This window comes from Hipposideros armiger, unplaced genomic scaffold, assembly GCF_001890085.2.
Source record: "Hipposideros armiger isolate ML-2016 unplaced genomic scaffold, ASM189008v1 scaffold_22, whole genome shotgun sequence".
Lineage (NCBI taxonomy): Eukaryota > Metazoa > Chordata > Mammalia > Chiroptera > Hipposideridae > Hipposideros > Hipposideros armiger.
In genome coordinates this window covers 1,061,436-1,082,491 of record NW_017731372.1, presented here as the reverse complement: position 1 = coordinate 1,082,491, position 21,056 = coordinate 1,061,436, and the positions used below count along the sequence as shown (strand labels likewise).

Sequence of the window (21,056 nt, the reverse complement as noted above, 5' to 3'; positions counted from 1 at the left end):
AAGCTGAACATTTACACAAATGCGTAATATTGGCATAAAATGAGAATAATCAGTATTTTTCTTTCTTTTTTTTTTTTTTTAGCTGAGCCATCCTGACACCTGTTGGCAGCTCAGCTCAGGCCAGGAATCGAACCGGCAACCCTGCTGCTTAGAGCTCACACTCTTGGCCAGCCCTTCTGTATTTTTTAAAAAGCATTTTTTTCTTACAAGTATAAGAGAGCAATGTATGCCTTGAATCTACAGATCCACTGGCATTTATTTTAGAAGGTAATGTCCCATAGAGCAGAATTGCAGCCCTTTAAAGGATCTCCTAGTGCGGGCACAGACGCATTAACACATATGAGTGCATCCTGAGTCCTAGCAAACATAAGCTAAGTTCATGAAGGCACAGACTAGAAAAGTGCATGGTTCATAGTAGGTATTCAATAAACACTTCGGGAAGGAATAACCCACACCTTTAGAAGTAAATGTGTAATTGTTCAGTTGTAATTTTGTAAAACTTAGATTGTACTGTAGTAACTAGAGGGCCTCCCTAGAAATAAGATCAAATCGTAATGTATATAATAGTACTCAGACACTTTAAACAGCAGTTGAGAAAAACACTGAACTAAATACCACTAAGGAAAGCACACCTTTAACAGATATAAAAAGCCTTGCATCTCAATTCCTAAATCTCAGGCCTTAATCCTTCAATGAACTCCAGATTGGAAAAAAACTCTGCTCAGTAGTTAAAGATTGCTCATTAGACAGACATCCTCAAGTTTACACTAATTACATATGCTTCAGAAATACTTTTGAATATTTACCCAACTATGCTAAAATTTCACTCCAGCAACGTTCTTCTGATAGTTCCATACTGGGTAAGGTTTTAAAATAGATCTGTCTCATACTGTGTTTAACTTTAGAGTGTTGGGATGATACTTCAAAGCGTTATTTTAGCAACTGCCCACATACACCCACCCGGACTTCACATACAGAAATATATATCTGAAGATAATATTAGTGTTTGAGGTTGAGCCAAATGTAAAATTGACTAGATTCTAGACTAGCCTAACTTACACAGAGATCTCATTAAGGTAGGTTCTCTCTCCCTCCCATGTAAGGAGTTTATCTTTCATAGAAACAGAGCTGGAAGCAATTTCAAAAGGCAACGCCCTGCAAATCTCTACTTAAATTTTGAGTTGTGATCTCAGGAAACACAAAAATGTTATTGTAAAATAATCCTTCATATATCTGAATACTTATAATGAAGCTGTTTAGACTTGTTTGTTCTTTCAAGGCTGAGTAGCGTAGAGCATTAAAAAGTTAGCTGTTGCTTTCATGCACCTAACTGTATAAATCATGGGCTAAAGTTTAAACAGGCCACTAAGAGAAGCAGGAAACAGCAGGAGACTCTTACTGTAGAAGTTTATTTTAAAACCAACTATTTCTATTACAGTTATTTAATATAATCTCTTGTACATAAAAAGTATCAACTAAAAATGATTATCTGTAAAAACGATTTCACATTGACTACATTTGGCTAATTTATGTCTCTTAATTCAGTGTCTGAAATGTGAGACGTATAATACTTATAAAACTGTAACGCAGCTATGGGCAATTCCTCAGGTGTACAGACACCCAGAAATAACCAAGAAATACAAAGTGTTCTTTGAGGCTGTCTTGTTCACCGTTGATCCCAGTGACTAAAAAAGTGACTGATAATAAATAGACAACAGGCTGCCAAATATTTGTTGAATAAAATGAATTAAAAATAAAGTTAATAATTAACTTCGACTCCTCCCATATTTTACATATTATACATTAAAGCGCTAATTTAATATACTAATAAAAGATCATTTTCACACATATAAATAGAACAAAGTTTACTTAATTTTATCTCCTTACACAAATTAATAAAATATATTCCTGCTGAATGAAATTTCTCATCCCTTTTCTTCAAACTACCACAAATCCTGATGGATCAAAGGACAAGCATGATGAGCTTGATTTGCAGAATGACCATATCTATAGTCAGTAACAGGATCATATCTAAGAATATAGAATACAGAAATCATCAAAAGTAGTACTTTCAAAATTCAGAAAGAAAGGTGCTTGGTCTGAGAAGGAGTTGTTTTTTCCCACTTTGATACTTTCTGCCAAATGGCAACTACTTAGTGAAAGCACGTAAATTTCTTCATGTAGACAGTACCACAGATTAAATTGAGGGGAATGCTGTATGCAAGAATTTCATATGCTTTAAAGTTAATTTTTACCAACAGTTCACAGCTTAGAAATGACATAAAAACTGGGAGTCAGCTTCCTCCAAATCCCATGCTTCTTGATTTAGACAAGACAAAAAAATGATCAATTTTTGAAATCTAACCTTAAACTGTTCTTCCAATTTCTCTCGAAGAGGGCTCAATTTTTCCAAGCTCTTACTCAGGTACACATGACCGTGGAATTTAATAAAGGCCTTGATGAAGTCTGAAACACCCCATTTGGTTTTCACCTCATCCCGGCTGAAATGAAAGAAAAACTTCCTTGAATCTTAAGCAGTGAAATGGCTAAAACCTCTTATAGGAAGCTTCAGTTTGCAAAAGCACATTATTTGAGCACCTGATACACAGGGAAAGGCTACTGCATCTGATTGACTGTTCAACTGCAACACCCTCAGGTGAGTCAGTATTCAGCAGCCTGTTCTCTACTGGGAACAAATCAGATGCTGATTGGTTGAAACTCATGCAAAACTATTATGATTGTTGTCAAATTAGGTAAAAAGAAGAGAAGCATAGGTAACTGGCCATTATTTCTTGTAAGCCCAGATCTGAGGGGTAAAGGGTAATGGGTTACACAAAGCCTTCTTGAAAAGGTCAAGCCTACCTTTCCAGTGCTTTAGAAAGTGCTTTTTGTAGATTAGTGGAGGCAGCTGGGAAAGGGAACTTCACAGCAATGCTTCTGCAGTAGTAGAAAATTGTGGTCAGATGGTCTCCTTTGGAAGAAGCTAAGATAGCCAACTGATTGTAAGGCTGACCTGGAAGAAAAAGTTATGATTCGAAAGTAACTGAAGATGCAAAAAGGGCTTGTTGTCAGAATTAAAACGATCAGTTTTTAAACCTTTAAGTGAATAGTGCGGAGTATTTTATAAAGTAAATGTCATGACTACCTCATAATAAATGGGCATAATGTGAAATATCACACTTCAGCGACAGTGCATAAAATGCTTAGGTTAAAAAGCCAAACAATCAGGGTGGAGAATGCTAAGACTTAAGGAAGTGCTGGCGAGTAAATCCTTTTTGGCTTTGTGGGCCAGAATCTCCACCACAAACAACTCCCCAGCTCTGCCACTGTAGTGGACAAGCAGCCACAGACTATGTGAAACAAACAGTGTGCCCGCAGGCCCTCCCTGCTTAAGACTCTTTCAAAGGGCTTCTTTTAGCACCTAGAGCAGCGGTTCTCAACTTTCCTAATGCTGCGACCCCTTAATACAGTTCCTCATGTTGTGGTGACCCCCAACCATAAAATTATTTTTGTTGCTACTCTATAACTATCATTTTGCTACTGTTATGAATCGTAATGTAAATATCTTTTTGTTTTCCGATGGTCTTAGGCGACCCCTGTGAAAGGGTTGTTCGACCCCCAAAGGGGTCGCGACCCACAGGTTGAGAACCGCTGATCTAGAGGAATTTCAACCCATCTTAACAAGAATGACTTGTCACCAAACATCTGCTGTAATTTCTCTAATTCAAGAATCAGAGAAATTATTGGGTCGTTGGGAAAGTCATGACGTATTTTTCTGTTTTTCAATGAAAAATGCGTATTGACTTTCCCGATGACCCAATACATTGCTAATGCCTATTCCAGGGCCATCCAAAGTCAAAAGACTATCTTTCAGGTAACCAGAGATCATCTTAGGGAAATGGTGTTATTAAAGAGATAATTATTCCGTTAAGTAATTGAGGAAGCTAGAGCTGTTTAAACAATTTTAGATCCCATCAGCGGACATTCTACTTATACTGCTTTACTGACAACAGTAATCTTATGTAAAAAAATTAATTTCTGGTTATATAGAATGTACAATGAAAAGGAAAAATATGTCAATCAACGCCCAAATTCAACATCTTTTGCCTTCATAAAACTTGACAGGTGAGACTTGAGTTATTTGCCGCATTACTGTAAAGAATAAAGGGTCACTGTCACCCACAGTTGACAGGAGAGGCCCACTCACCATTAGAGGGGACAAGCTGAGCTGCGTGCCTATAGTAGGACTCTGCCTGGCTGGTCTGGTTTCTGTATCGAGCTGAGAGGAGGAAGAAAATTTAGTTTAAAACCAAACTAACAGATAAAACAACAGCTAGGGTAATATTTCCAAACAGCTATAATTCTAAATTCTAGAGGTCTCAAACACATTAAAATTACTTTAAGAGCATTAAAGGCAGAAAGTACTTTAAAACAAATTAACTATAGGATTATGTGTGACGTGTCCATCCGGCCTTCCCTATTTGGGACATTCAGCATGTAACCAATTTGAAAGCTTACCTAGCCCCCATTTCCAGGTCCTCCAGGGTCATGCATCACCAGCTCCCACTACGGACTATGCTGGTGACCTGGAGCCGGCCAAGAAGGGGTGAGTTATATGGCACTTCAAAACAAAACAAAACAAAAAACACTATACAATATGATCTGAAAAGGATGTATTTTTCTTCAATAGCTTATAAAGTGATTTTGTAAAATGCCTCATACCTACTGCAATCTTAAGTATGTGTGTGCAAAGACTACATGGAAAGCAAAACAACCTAAATACACTATTCCTTGAATCTCCCTGCAAAACTTGGTGCTTACTTTGATGGGACCCCTGTGGGGTTAATAATTTATGACATCAAGAAGTCTACAATCTTTGAACTTAAAGCAGTAATGTTCCCCGCTCCTTGTTATTTGAGGACAGCAAAACATAATCCTATAGTTAATTTGTTTTACAACCTTGTTAGGTCACCTTAAAGGAATGAACAAGAATAAGTTACATACCATTCCCAGATAAAATATATAAAATGGGAATACAAGTTTAACTGTAAACAGGAAACAATTCAAAATGAGCTTTTAATGAACTGGTAGGAGGAAAGAAGGCGATCTAGTTTCAGAAGGAGTAATCTGTAAACCCTGCAATTCCAAGAGTATAGACTTTTAATTTAGAAAGTGTTATGGCACCACTTTGAAAAGTTTAGCTTTGATTACATTTTTGTTTATTATTTGTCCATATCTGCATACATCTGAATACAATTTAAATCTTAATATAAAAGTTACTTCCTTCAAGATCCTTTGCTAAACCCCAAACACTGAGAAAATCTAAGTTTCTTAAGATGTATTTCAGTTTCCTCTTATGACAATCTAAATTGTGTGCACATGCTCAGTTTAAAGGAAAAGAATTTCCCTCTCTGAATGCTCCAAAGAAAAGGATGAAGGTGTTATCAATTCCTTCACACCGAAGGCTCACCAATGTCTCCAAGGTGAACGAGGCAGTGCTGGCAGATATAGGAACAGGAGCTGGACTGTGGCTTCACTATGGCGCTGGTATGCGTCTGTTTATTGCTGATAATTCCCAACTGGGAAGACTTCACGCGGCATGGTAAATCTACATTAAACACTGTACACAGTTCTTGTAATAACTAAAAGGAAAACATGAGCAAGATTTAGTATTAGGTCAGAAATGGTAAGTCGAAAGTGCTCTATAGTAAAGCTTGTACACTTTAACATACGTACCTAATACCACATGCTGCTGAGACCTGAGCTAGGACTGTAAGGAAATTTTATGGTAACCTTTCATAGGCTAATGAGTAACGTTCATTACAACTCATATCTCTTGAATTCTCAAGTATTAGAGCAATCTAGGATGTGCATCTAAAAGGAACAGCAGCATTTTTTAAAGACTTCAACCAAACTCCTTCAAAGGAGTCCACACGTGTCATATCTGCTGTCTCAATTGCTATCCACTCCTTAATCCATCATGATCTGGATGCCACACAGCCCTGCTCTGCCCAGCCCACCACCCACCACCACTCGACTGGAACTGTTGTCAACAGGACAACTGGCTGTCTCACAAGCAATCACACCGGGCCTTTTCCAGTTCGCGTCTTATTGGGCCTCTCCGCTACACTTAACACCACCTGACTTGTGCTTGCTCACACCGAGCTTTTCTGCAGTACCTCTCGACTCGCCAATCATTCCTTTTCAGTCTCGTCCATTCCAAGGCTTTCCTCCTGCCACTTTGCTTCCCAAGGGTTTTATTCTTGGCCCCCGCCCCCCCACAGTTCTTTGCATCCTATTCTCATTCAAATACTTACTTACAGATAATATGCATTCAAATATTTGGTTTCTGTATTAGACACCATGGTATGTAAAAGACACAGAGATGAGTAAGAAATCTGCGTCCTTAAAGAGCTCACAGCCAAACGAGCAAGATGGGTACACAAAATAGGGAGGAGAAGGCAAAGGACAGATATCAAACAACAGAGGGCTTATGTCAATAGCATATTCTAGTTATAATAAATTCCATCCCCTGGCTATCTGATACACTTGTGATAAACTAGTAGTAATACAGTATATGTAGGTATAAAGCTCCGTTTTTTCTGAAGAGGATCTGAAAGCAACAGAAATATCAAATGATTTGACTAAGGCTACAGAATTAGAAATGCCTTGATTCTATCACCTTTCTACCATGTGCAGAATTCACAATACAAAACAAGATACCCTGAGGACCCAACTCAAAAGGATTTGACATATCCCACATTTTTCCTAAGATAAAAACCACCTCCATAATTGAATATAAATTCTGTGCACCTTTCTCACTAAGCATAGAAATTATCTACTTCATCTTTACTTATACCTGTACATTTGTAATGAGCAAGAAATTTGCTGACATAAAATTGGGTTAATGCCCAGAATGGCTAGAGTCAGGAAACAAAAAAGCAACAAGTACAAAAAAGGAACAAAAATGGGGTGGAAAAAAACAACAAAAAAATACAGATGACCGTGAAAGATGATAAGAAACATGAGAAAGAATCAAGTTCCATAGGTATTGGAAGAACAGACTGGAAAACTAGGAAAGGCTGAACATCTATCAAGAAAAAGAAAGAACATTTACAAAAAGTAAATCAAACATGGTTGAAATATGCAAAATGTCTTATAATAAAATTTTTGCCTGTACACAGGAGTTGAAGGTGGAGACACCAGAAAAATCCCTGGTGGCTCAAGGATTCTGGGTGAGAGAATTCTAATCCTAGATGGTTTCAAGGCAGAAACGAGGTGAAATTAAAGAACAGAAATAGATGTTTTCTAAGTTGAACAAAACTATATTTGGCAATTATTCTGTGAAAACTCTATTACGCTATTCCACTGCTCCTTCGCTCTTCACTCTATGTTAAGAATGGAGAACTAATTATGAAGGTATATATCACCATCACCTTTTAAATCACTGCAAAAACAATAATAATGCTTTCTTTTTGCCTTCCGTTTTCTTAGAGTAAGGACTATTGTTCCTTAATGTTTAAAAAAAACCCCAAACTTATAGCAGAATGTTACATCTTCACTTTGATCGGGAATTTGGTTCTGGCTTGAGGCACCATGCTTTAAATGGTTAACAAAATCATAGCTAAGAAGTCAACATCACCTTCACAGAAAATATGACTGAGGACCTGCTCCAATCAGATTTCCATCCCTAGCATTCTATTTTAATCACATTTTACTGAATCTAAGATATCATAATTTATTTTATATAACATTGAGGGGGTAAAAAAACTACTGCCAATTAAATGGTGATTTACCATCATTTAGAAATTTATCCTTATTTCAGAGATGCTGAAACATGAAAACATTTTTAGAAATGAAGAAATACGGTATTCATGAATTCCACCAATGACCTCCATGTTGTCAAATCTAATTGGTCACTTTTTAATCCTCTTACTTGACTTAGCAGCACTCACAGGGTTGATGGCTCCTTCTCCGACTGAAATGCTTCTCTCTTGGCTTCCAGGCACCATCATTCTCTCTGATTTTCTCCTATTGCAGTGGTGGCTTCTCTTGTGCTAAACCTGTTTCCACCTAGTGCTGTGGTTCTGAATACTGAACACGCTGTGCTAGCTTCGGCAGCACATATACTATTGGGTTGTCGGAAAAGTCATGACGTATTTTTTCTATGTTTTTCGTTGCAAAATTGCATCATGACTTTTCCAAAAACCCAATAAATACTAAACACTAGTGTCTGATAAACTCAGGGTTCTTTACTGTAATCATAAAATGTACTATGGCCCTGACCTTGTCACTGAGCTCCAAACTTGTTTATCCCATTATCTATCTCTTCATGGAGATGTCAATCATGTATTTCCTGTTAACTGAATATGGACAGAGCTGCTTTCTCATCAGCGTTCCCTACCTAAGTATAAGGTACAACCAGTCGATTAGCTGCTCAATCTGATGGCTCAAGTCATCTGACTTTTCCTTTACCCCAATTCCACACGTCCGATCCAATCCAATCCAATCCACCAGCAAGTCCTATTGGCTCTATTTCACAAACCCATCAATTTCTTTCCATTACTCCAGTAGCATCTTAACTAGCTTCCATTCCTGACCCCTGCTAATTCATTCTCTGCCCAACATTCAGGGCAATCTTTAAAAAATGCAAATCTTTTCATGTTACTCCACTGCCTACTCTCCAATGGCTTGCACTTTAAGATTAAATTTCAAGGGGGTAGGGAGAACGGGCAAAAAAGGTGAAGGGGATCAAGAGGTACACATTTCCATTTATAAAATAAGTAAGTCACGGGGATGTACAACACAGGGAATATAGTCAATAATACCGTAACTACTCTTTATGGTGATGGAAGGTTATGAGACTTGAGGTGATCACTTTATAAGGTGTATAGCTGTCAGATCACTATGTTTTATACCTGAAATTAATATAATGTTGTATGTCAACTATACTTGAATAAAAAGTCAGAATTCAGAACTCATGTTAGCCTATAAGGTCACACAATGATCTGGACTTGGTTTACTTCCTCAATCTGCTAGATTAGCCTACACTGCATGTTACCAAGAAAGATGTACAGGACATCACTGTCAGCAACACCATTAACTGTTTCAATTATCAAACCAAGACAACATGAAAATACAAATGCAAGTAAAAAGTCCTATTAATGTTGATATCTGAAAAAAAGTGTATTGATGCTCATTCTACAACTGTTATAATTGCTCAACCATTGCCTATGGAATGCAGATGGGGAAAAAAATCAATACTTATAAAAATTTCAAAAAGTAAAGTTCAAAATTAGATTACCTGCCTATTTTTTTCCCTTATATAACATTTTGAGACATTTGAATAATTTTATTATTCACTTACTTTTAAAATATTTTTACAAATACCATGCCCCCCCCTCAATAAAAATGATGATTCTTGCTTTACTTCCTTATAGATGTTTTATCAATGTTCAATTAAACCCTTGGAAATGTGTTACATGCATGTCACATCATAAAAAAAAAGGTTAAAAATCATTTTTCAAGATAAACCAATCTATATGATGGCTATTATGAAAATGTACTGTAGAAGGCAGATGCCTCCCCTCTCCCCCCACCAGGTCCAGCTGCACCGAAACCCCACTGTTTGCTCCCTGACTTCAGCTGTGTTCAGTTTCAGTTTCTACTGCATGGGGGAAGGAAAAGTGATTTGATCAGAAATGAGACTGGAGTTTTAAAATTGGACTATGTTTCAAACTCCTAAAAGCAACCAGAATGTTACAGAATCTGTCCAAGATGTTGTGATGGGAATCTGGAATTTAACAAAGCACAACTGAAAGTAGTGGTGGGGGCGAGGCACAGGGTGGGGGGAGATGCCATTTTTGTTAATACCCCATTGAGCTGAGACTACTCAATTAACATACAGATTCAAACTGCATACAAAATTTTTATCATGATTTTTTTCAGTTGATAACACAATTTTCTCATCTCTAAAAATCATCGTAAATATCATTTGTAATAGCTTCATATTTCCAATTTACCAATAAGCCATAATTTATTAACCATTACACTATTATACAATATTGGTATTGCTTTCAAATTTTAAGATTGAAATTATATTTGTTCCTTTAAATATAATTGTTACTTGTCATTATTAAATAAACACTGATCTATGAGCAAAGATTATATTGCCTTAAAAGCAAACAAAAAAACAAAAAACCTGATACATCTGTATTTCAAAAAACTCTCAATAAAATGAAAGGACAACAGAGGAAACTAGAGAAAAAAATGTGTGCCAAAAATAATAGGAAAAAAAACAAACACAACAACATCCCTTTATATACACAGAACTCAAGACATTGGACCATAGAAAACCAGGGTCCAAACTATGAATGGGAAGTTAATGAATGGATTATTTATATAAAATACAAATATCTAATAAAATATTTAAGAAGTTCAATACCACTGGTAATACAGACATTAAATTTTAAATAAAAAAATTATTTTTCATCAATTAAGTTATTCACTTAATCATTCACTCACTACTACTGAAAATACTTAACACTAGTGAGTGTGCATTCAGATAGATACTTGCATACAGCAGTAATGTAAATATAAAAATATAAATGATAACCTTTTAGGAAAAGAACAGTGTATCACAGTATTGAAACTGCTCTCATTCAGTTATTTCATTTATCATCCAATTAAGAATTGATCCTCAGGGAATAATCCAATATTAGAGAAAATGCTTTAGACACAAAGATGCTTATTTAACTGCTCAACAACACACGGAAAAATTGACATTATGTTTATAAAGCAGATACAAGACTGGATAATGTACAACTATATACAAAAGTGTAAAAACACCAGAAGGATATACATTAAAGTAGTAACTCATCCTGAATGGGGGCATTAATGAAAAAACTTGACTTTTGTGTAATTTTCAAATTTCTTGAAATTAGGATGCCTTGTTTTTATAACCAGAAAGAAAGAGAAAAAAATCCCTACATCTGTTAATATATCTATTTCTTCATTTAGACTGCATATTCCCTTGAAGGTAAAGATTGCCTTTTTCCCCTCAACAGCCTGAGTATCTCGTGTTGTACCTTACAAATAGGCTTTAAATAGCTACTTGTAGAATAAATTAATCTTTAAAATCTGCTTTAAGGACGAGTTAGTGGCACACCACAATTCCTCTCTCCAATTATCAACTTCTACTGCTAAAAGTTAGCATCAATTTGAAAATGAATTTTGAGAATAAGAACCATACTTTCTTTCCATGATAAACTGTGATGAATGTTTTAAGTAAAACAAATAATCTCTGTAGATGATGTCTAACTATTTCACATCTTCCAACTCAGTCTTTTCTTTTTCTTCTTTTAAAGAAACTGTAAGATCAAAAAAAGCCAAAATATAAGTAGCAAAGGTCTAGCAGCAACATAGAGAGAACTGGCCTAAGAATTCTTTCAGTGTAAGATCCTCAAAACCTTGTCACTGTAAGATGGACACTTATATACAAACATTTCAATTAAATGATGAATGCTATTACAAATGGATGATAAAAGTTTTTAGAAAGGATTCTGCTTACAGTAAAGAAAATTCATTGTTCAGAAAGAAGAGTTATTTATTCATATACCGTGCCCGATTTTGAAGTTTTATCATATAACTAAAGACAAAAAAAGTCTATGAGGATGATAGATAACAACTTATTATTCAAACTGAAGGAAAGCTACTCCATTTCTTAGGTAGTAGAACGGCATTTGAAGCTCCAGATAAATTCTACTGCATACTGTGAAAACTCAGTAACACAAACTTTGACTACTTCTTACCCGGCACAACATGGCTGTACCCGCACCCATAAATTCACGTTTGCTCTAATACCACTAGTAACTGACTACTTCCACTGGTTCACTAGGGCATTGCTCTCATTACCCTTTTTCTGTTTACCCAATTATATTTCCAACCGTTAAGCTGAAATATTAACCTTTCAGAGTCTTTGTTGTTTTAAAGGTCTTATGGGAAACAACTTAGGACATTTTTATTCATTTGAGATTATTGATGATTAACTCCTGGATGGCCCATACAGTGTTTACATGAAGTACTTATATGAATAAGATATATATAAACGAATATTCATCCCTACTTCTAGGAAGATTGGCATACAACGCAGAACTCACCTGAGTATAGAAGCCACTAGCTGCCTCTAGGAACAAAGAAAGGTTTGCCTGAACTTCACTCCGATTCGGGTTTGCTCGATTCTTTGCCTGGCCTTGTAGTGTTGTGATCTGATTCTTAAAGGCATGATTCCAGCTGAAAACAAAATGTAATTCTATTTGGTATAGCAGTGACTCACTGGGCAGACACTGGTCCCCCTGAGAACAAGAAAGAACTGTTTGTTATAATTATAACACACTGGATAGTAAACCTGCATTAAAGTTATTCACTTATTTAAATAACTTTATGCTCCCCTTTGAACAAGACCAGACATGCGGTAGAACCCCACTAACCTTAGTAAACACTTACCAAATGTTCGAATAATCAGACTGTGGCTTCAGCTATTAATTTTTTAGAGCTACTAAAGTTAGCACCTATTTAGAAATCCCAGTACAAAATCAGAACTACGGTGGCAAGACCAAGGTGAAAGTAAGCTAGTAACAAGTTTCCATACATTGTGCCAAAAAATAATTGAGTGTACTCTATCAAGTGACATGTATAGGGAAAAACAGGAAAAAATCTATTTCCCACCGTTCTATTTCTACTTAATAGTTCGTTTCTCTTGGGGTTAATATTTTCTTTAGAGCTTGAAATGTAAGTTCATTTCCTGACATTTCAATTTTGGCTCTTTAAAACAAGAAACAAACACAACGCTGAAGTGCCCTGTCATAAAACGCCTTTCATTAATCAAGTTGTCTAGAGAATCATTTCAAGTTCAGTTATGGTGAAATACAGCCACTCCTAACTCAGAAATCACAGGTAAAAAGAAAAAACAGAACTGGGATGAAGGGAAGATTATTACTGGCTTGATGAAAGGAAGCAAACAGATAAAAAAAGGTTGACAACCTACCTGGAAGTACCTAATTCTTTATCAACGTCAACTTTTAAGGCTCTAGGGCACTGGGGCTTTTAATGATTTATGAGGTCAATCACTCCCTTAGAATTTTTGATGACATCTTTATCCTTGACTCTAAAATCACAGATATATGGGTTTTGAGTGGTTGTGATTAAACTCTATTACTAGATTTCCTAAAAATTATCTAAGAAAGGTTTGGAAGATAGGAAAAATGAATCTTCACTACAACTTAGGGTAATGGGCATTACTAAACAGAATATCTTAATTGATTTTTCATTTTCCATCAGGCTACTGTCCTGTTTCAATTTGTAAGGCAAAACCTTCCACAAAAGGCATTTATTTACTCACTTGGAAATTGGGTCATCTGTCATTTCACCCCTCATAGAAAGAATGAATGGAATAGCCTAAATATACAAAATCTCTCTTTAATCTTATTAGGGGGAAAAAGGGAAATACCTATTTATTTGATTAAAAGGAAGAAATGTCCTTACAATGCAAATATATTTTCATTTTGAAGAAATTTAGATTCACGTTTACCAAAGAAAGATTCATCTAAAAGCCTACTCTTGAATTTCTGTTTTCTAAATCATGGTGTAAATGTAGGACTGAATACAATATAGAGAATCCAAACACTGTCTCTTAGTATTTGAAATTTATAGAGTTGTTTTATGATACGCACTAAAGACCTTAATAAGTGTCAACTCTAAATATTTCTCCTTCTACCACCTGAAACTGTACCTGAAGGTAATACCAATTGTCAAATATTTTGTTCAAAACAAAACAAAAAAACAGAAGCATTAGAATTTCTTTCTTCTTTCTTATTCCCTGTTGGAAAAGCTTACACTGAGAGGTTAAAAAGAAACAACCATATTGTTCTTTTCTATTCTACAGTCTTGGTGGGATTCTTGATCTTAACAGGGACATCCCAAATGATGATACTTACAGATCCTGTTCTACTTTCTTGTCTAAAGCGTATTCCAAATCAGTAACTAGCATTTTCTGGTACAGGTCCTGCAGAGCCTGCCTGGATGTCCAGACCTCAGCTGGACCCAGCTTAGAATCTGGAAAACAAAACAAAAACAGAACATGAGATAAATAGGTAATTCAGGCCAGTACACCACACCAACGATCCTGTCCCTCACCATTCCCCAAAGCAAAAACCTACTGGAAGCATAGACCATAGATGGCTGCAGAAGTTCTAGACTACTACATTTCAAGTGACTTTCGCCTTTTGGCTAATGACTAAATCTGTATGCTTCTGCAATTGTCTCTTTTTTTAAAAGATTTTATTTATTTGGGATTTGGAGGAGGGAACAGTGTTGGGGAATTGGGGGAGAGGAACAGACAAGGTGTTGTCCTTTTGTTCTTCAGTCTAGTTGTGGAGGACGTCGCTTCACTGGCCCATGTTGTTATTATCGTTGCGCTCTTCCCGGGTGAGGCAGTCGCTCGCCGGCCATTGGATGGCCATTCATGGTGTCTCACAGCAGCTCATGAAAGCTCACGCAAGTGCATGCCCGCTGCCAGCCAGCCCCACTGCAGCCTACACCATCACTGGCAACTCACGGCAACCCAGCTCCAGTTCAAGCTGTTGTTCACCATCTTAGCTGCAGAGGGCACAGCGTCACTGGGCCTCATGTGGGATCCAAACTGGGCCATGCTGCTCAGAGCTGGCATCCCAAGCCAACTCCTCACCAAAGCGCCACTCGGCCGGCCCTGTAACTGTCTTTTAGCTTTGCAATAACACAATGAAATGGAAAAGGCTAAAAAAATGAATGGTCTTTCGTATCACAGGAAGCCATATGCCGCACACTGGTCACCCCATTTGAAACGAAGGATTGCCAATTTGGTCTGTTTACTCTCACAACTATCTCTTTGTCCAAAGTAGCTATTTTCTTTTTCTTTTGAGTCACTCTCACAGTGTCCTCCTATCAGCTCCTAATCCAGCAGTTGTCTGAGTGCTCTACTGTTACTCCTAGTCTATCTATGCATGTCAAGCCAAGAAAGCCAGGACAGTGAGCATTATTTTAACGACTGGTAGACTGCTTGCCAAGACGTTTTTGTGAGCAATCCATACTTGTTATTTAACGCAAATGTTGACTGGAAGCAGACAGTGATTAAACTGCTTAAGAGGCCAAATGAGAGGTTAGGTGCGAGGTGAAATCAGAAAGCCAGGCTATGACTATACATAATACCCAAGTGGGACCATATTGTCTGCCAGAGTCCTACAGGCACATTAGCCTTTCTGATTACTAAGCTTATGAGTGCAATAACTGACAGTGAGCTGCTTCAATAGAAGAAGTTAGTAATGGACTTTTCAATCTGTATTTCCACCTGCTAGTGAGACAGTCTGTTTGCATTTTGGATTTTCCCACGACACAATAGCATAATCTTCACTCTTCTTTAGGTCTGCTATTAGTATCTATAGCCACCATAATCCTATCCCGAAAATAAAGTATTCTCTGAATATTGGAGGTAATCCTCATAAAAGTTTGCTAACTACTAAAAATAGGGTCCAGTATCAGCTTTTTGGTCCCTTACTAAGTTTGTTTGTTTTTTTAAAGATTTTATTGGGGAATTGGGGGAGGGGAACAGCGCTCGGGAATCAGGGGAAGGGGAACAGACAAGTTGCTGTCCTTTTGTTCTTCAGTCTAGTTGTGGAGGACGTCGCTTCACTGGCCCGTGTTGGTATTATCATTGCGCTCTTCCCGGGTGAGGCAGATTGGTCACTGGCCACCGGATGGCTGCTCACAGCGGCTCTTGGCAGCTCACACCAGCTGCCAGCTGATCACGCTGGCTGCTGGCCACTCACAGTAGCTTATGGCAGCCCACTGCAGCAGGGGCTGCAGCCTACGCCATCCCCGGCGACTCATGGCAGCCCAGCTCCAGGTCGAGCTGCCATTCACCATCTTAGCTGTAGAGGGCAGCGTCACTGGCCCTCATATGTGGGATCCGAACCAAGGCCTGCTGCTTAGAGTTGGCGTCCCAAGCCAGCTCTTAACCAATGCGCCACTCGGCCGGCCCCCTTAATAAGTTTTTAATGATTAATAGTTTATACATTTATTCAACTCGGCTTCAATTCATCAATGGCAGGGAAAGGATTTTAAGGGATCATTAACTCTGATCTATGAGACAGACTATTTGAGCAGACTTAATATCTTAGTTAACATTTCTGGGCAGTCAAATGTCCCCTATAAAAGTCAAACCCTAAGCCTACCTACTGAAGGTGTTTAATATTATGCTTATAATGCCAATAAAAGAGCATATACAGTAACTCAAAGATGACACCGACACCTATAGTATGGAAGATGCTGACAATTATATTAATGGGAAGAATTGAGGTGCTATACTAGTAAACCTAGAACAAGTATTTTGGGATTTTTTGCTTCTTACCCTGAATAAGATTACAATGAGATTACTCACAAATTCTAAGAGGCCATTAGCCTGTAATTCTAGAAGTTGAGAAAAAGACATCTGAACAATCCATTTCCTCTTGATTATAATTTTTTTGGCAGGTATGCTGGTTACTACAATAGTTTAACTCTCCTTTGTGAATTTCACTGCAGAACTTAATTCCTCAAAAATCAGAATGAGGGCCGGCCAAGTGGCGCGTTGGTTAAGAGCTGGCTTGGGACACCGGCTCTGAGCAGCAGGGCCCCGGTTCGGATCCCACATGAGGGCCAGCGATGCTGCCCTCTACAGCTAAGATGGTGAAAAACAGCTCGACCTGGAGCTGGGCTGCCGTGAGTCAGCGGCAATGGTGTAGGCTGCAGCCTCTGCTGCAATGGGCTGCCATAAGCTACCGTGTGTGGCCAGCAGCCAGTGTGAGCGGCTGTCAGCCGGTGTGAGCTGCCAAGAGCCGCTGTGAGCGGCCATCCAGGGGCCGGCAACGGACCTACCTCACCCGGAAAGAGCGCAATGATAATACCAACATGGGCCAGTGAAGCAACGTCCTCCACAACTAGACAGAAGAACAAAAGGACAGCAACTTGTCTGTTCCCCTCCCCCAATTCCCCAATAAAATCTTTAAAAAAAAAAATCAGAATGAGATCCGTTCTCACATGTCTCTTACATTTTAGGATGGCATACGCTGTTATAGACAGCATACTGCTCACTACAGAGTTATTGCCATATATTTCCTAATTTTGGAGTTAAAAATCTGTTCTTTTAGTGGCTAAGTCCAGTTACTCTTTCAAAAACACTTTGGCTATTATTCAAAAACAAAAAGATAAAGGAGAAAAGAAAGGAAGGTGGCAAGATAGCTCACTCAACTTCAAGGATTTTCAGTCAAGTTTTCCTGCAAATATTTTCTCTGAAGTTTTACCTATTATTCAAGTTTGGGGAATTATAAAACAGGAAGCTATGAACCTAATACCATAACATACTTGAATTTATATGGCATATGAATTATTTTTCTGCATGTCTTAAATTGTTGATCAAGTTCATAAAAATTGAATGATTGCATGCATTAACTTAGGTAATATTCAATTCAATGTAGCACAATTATAAAATTCTTGACACAGGTCATCTAAGTAAAAATTCAAAGTAGAGGGCTGGCCGAGTGGCGCATTGGTTAGGAGTTGGCTTGGGATGCCAGCTCTGAGCAGCAAGGCCCTGGTTCGGATCCCACATGAGGGCCAGTGATGCTGTGCCCTCTACAGCTAAGATGGTGAACAACAGCTTGACCTGGAGTTGGGCTGCCGTGAGTCACCAGTGATGGTGTAGGCTGCAGTGGAGCTGGCCAGCAGCGGGCATGAGCTTTCATGAGCGGCCATCCAATGGCCAGTGGGCGACTGCCTCACCAGGGAAGAGTGCAATGATAATACCAACATGGGACAGTAAAGTGATGTCCTCCACAACTAGACTGAAGAACAAAAGGACAGCAACTTGTCTGTTCCCCTCCCCCAATTCCCCAATAAAATCTTTAAAAAAAAAAAAATTCAAAGTAGAAACAAATAAATATTTAAAGCGAATGGTAAGCTATTATCCCTTTGGCAACTATGACAGTGCTACAGTGCTACAAGTAATAGAGGAAAGATGATACCCTTAATTTAATGGTATAAAATAAGTTGTGAAAAACAAGTGAGCAGCCAATACCTGTCATGTCAGCCTTCAGGACTTCTGCCTGCCTAAAAAGGGAAAAAGAACATCAGTCAGAAACATAGGCCTACCCCACATGAATAACACTAAAAGTTAAAAGTTCAGTGAAATCATATACTACAATAAGAATGTACAGCAACTCCATTTGGAGCACCGCAACTAGCGTTGCCTGTCTTAACATCCAGGGTAGCACTAGGTCTAGGCAAATTGAGGCCACACCTAAAAGTGTACAGGTCATCATGAACTCTCCTACTGAGTGGAGTTCCCTTTCTTGCTGTTTTCCTCCAAATCTGATAGGTTTAAGATATTATAATATTGAATGATCGTCATTAAATAAAAATGTTCCCTCAGTGTGACCAGGAAATCCTATGTTTCTCAATTCACGAGGCACTATAGCTATTTCCAATCTCCTCCTGAAGCTGCTGATTTCCACCCCTTCCTCAGCCCCAACTCCTTTCAGCAAAGGACAGACCTGCACCTCAAGAAAAATAATGCCAAGTTACTTACTACATTCACAGACCAGCCTCTTTCTTTCTCGTTAAAATACTAGAGGGACTGCACCTCTAATTTAGTACCAGTAATTCCACTTTCTGTCTGCTGTTTCTAGCCTTTCTTAAGGATGTCTGCTCCTTAAATTAACCCCTCCCCTCTTTCAATAATTTTAAAACTTCCCTTTATTGAATCCTTCCTGCTCTTCAGTATTTAAACATGCACAGGTCTCTCACAGATTCTAAAACCTTCTGCTCCAGCGTCTCCTCTAGCTGCTGCTTTTCTCTCTCCCAAATTCTTCAAGAATTGCCTGCACTCAAGACCTAGTCCCTCCTCCCCACCCCTGGTTCTCTTTCTAGGGTCTTTTTTTACCTGAGCAAAAGTATCACGGCTTTCCAGCTGTAAAGGGCAGACACCTGGAAGTCACCCATGACAAATTTCTCCAAATCCCCAGTAATCTATCAACTCCAGGGAATTTCACCTACTACATATTGGGTTGTCGGAAAAGTCATGATGTATTTTTCTATGTTTTTCGTTGCAAAAATGCGTCATGACTTTTCCAACAACCCAATGTATCTTGAATCTGTTCATTTCCCTGTACTTCCTCCTGAGCCATGTGCATTCAAGTTACACCATCCCTTGTCTGGATCACTGCAAAGGCACCAAATTGTTTTCTCCATTCAATCTTGCCCCATTTCACTCTTCTCCCTACTGCCGTCACAGGGATCTTTTAAATGTGCACATCTGATCTTACCAATTGCCCATTTAAAACACTTGAATGATTTCCCACCGCTCTTAGGTTAAAAAACAAAATCTTCATTAAAGTGTCCTACAAAGTTGTCTGCACTGTAAAAAGGGTCTGCATTCTACGTCTACCATCATTCTCTTTTCTGCTTGTCTCTGCGTCCCCGTCGCTGGACTTCAGGTTTCTGTGGTGTGCTCTGCTCCCTTCACACTCGGGGTATTTGGAAAGAAGAGCCCTTTTGCTAGGACACCCCACCACCCCCACCCCGTGTCTGGTTTATCACTGCTCGTTCTTTGTCCCACAGACATTACTTCCTCAGGAAGGCTTACTTGAAGGACATTCGTGTTTTATGCTCCCAAAGCACTATTTTTATGTAGATGAAGTCTATTCATCTACTTTTTTTTCATATTACACAGGTTTTAAGAATGCTTACCATCACAACCCTTATGCCTACTAGCACAGCTGCCTAGCACACAATGGGCATTCAATAAATATTTTCTAAGTGAATAAATGAAAAATAAATCATGTTCATATATGCTAAGAAGGTAAGTACATAAACTTAAAAGATTTCCACTTTTAAAAACAAAATTTGACATAAAAGCTAGAGAATATTCAGAGATTCTAAAATTTTCACTAAATGTTTTACATAATTTATTAGGCATTTAATATCAATTGTGAATTTTAGCTTCATCAAAATGTAACATGAACCTTTTCCTTTTCTTAGCCCTTAGATAGTTGTTTTTTAAAAATTAAGCTTTCAAACAATATAATCACAATAGAGTGCTATAGAGGTAACCGCAAAGCACATGAGAATTATCAGTATAAATGAACAATACTCCATGAACAGCTACACTTAGTTCTAAAATGTAACATCATATTAATTTCCATTATCCATATAGCCTAACTTCACTGTTTGCTTTGGGTGTTAAATTTTTGCCATTAAAAACGAAAACAAACAAAAAAAACCCCCTTCTTTACAAGGTTGTCCGCTTATGCCCTTAAAACCTAAGATCACACAATTTAATGAAGAATACCACATACTGTACCCTAGCAATGTCACAACCACCTCCTCTACGCCCATCCTAAATCCTACAGGGGTACTAATTTATGAACTTCATACTGAGAAAGCCAGGGCTAATTATGCATCTTTACTGGATTCAATAACCTTTTCATTTTGTCCCTGAGCTATATAAAGTTACAAAGGATGTATTTTAGTATGTTTCCATAGGTTAACCAGAAGTGCACACTCAGGTACCAGAAGTGCATACTCAGGTACGTATTAAGACATCTTATACTTAGGATCATGTGTCTAAAGGTTGTTTTCTTATTCCAAACACAATTTGCTTGTAAAAATGGACAATATTTTGGTTTGCTAATGTCTGCCTAATGAGGATACCAACTTCCAGTCAAATGAAGATTATATTGAACATGTAACACTAGCTGTTTACAAATAGCCTGCTTCTTTTACAGGCTGTCAGTAAGAAAAGACCTATAATTCTAGCAGATTTTGGAGCAGGCTTCCATCAACAAACAAAGACCAAAGTTTTACACTATATTTTTATATACTATAATCTGTCCAAGAAAAACTGTAAAACTAAAAAATTCAAGAACGAACAAAAGTGCAAAAATGTAGGGCCGGCCGAATGGCTCAGTTGGTTAAGAGCTCGCTCAAGA

The 21,056-nt window shown here is 37.9% G+C and overlaps 1 protein-coding gene across 8 annotated transcripts in view; it reads right to left on the bottom strand.

The window, feature by feature from the left end:
• SMG7 (SMG7 nonsense mediated mRNA decay factor) overlaps nt 1-21,056 on the bottom strand; it is a 64,972-nt gene that overhangs the window by 20,756 nt on the left and 23,160 nt on the right. For all 8 annotated transcript variants that reach the window (XM_019635472.1, XM_019635476.1, XM_019635478.1 and 5 more), the window contains 7 exons: nt 18,146-18,177; nt 13,995-14,112; nt 12,159-12,291; nt 5,471-5,642; nt 4,208-4,279; nt 2,863-3,013; nt 2,366-2,501 (listed from right to left, as the gene is read on the bottom strand). In XM_019635472.1, coding sequence (XP_019491017.1) covers nt 2,366-2,501; nt 2,863-3,013; nt 4,208-4,279; nt 5,471-5,642; nt 12,159-12,291; nt 13,995-14,112; nt 18,146-18,177 — 814 coding nt within the window. The remainder of the gene's footprint in view (nt 1-2,365; nt 2,502-2,862; nt 3,014-4,207; nt 4,280-5,470; nt 5,643-12,158; nt 12,292-13,994; nt 14,113-18,145; nt 18,178-21,056) is intronic.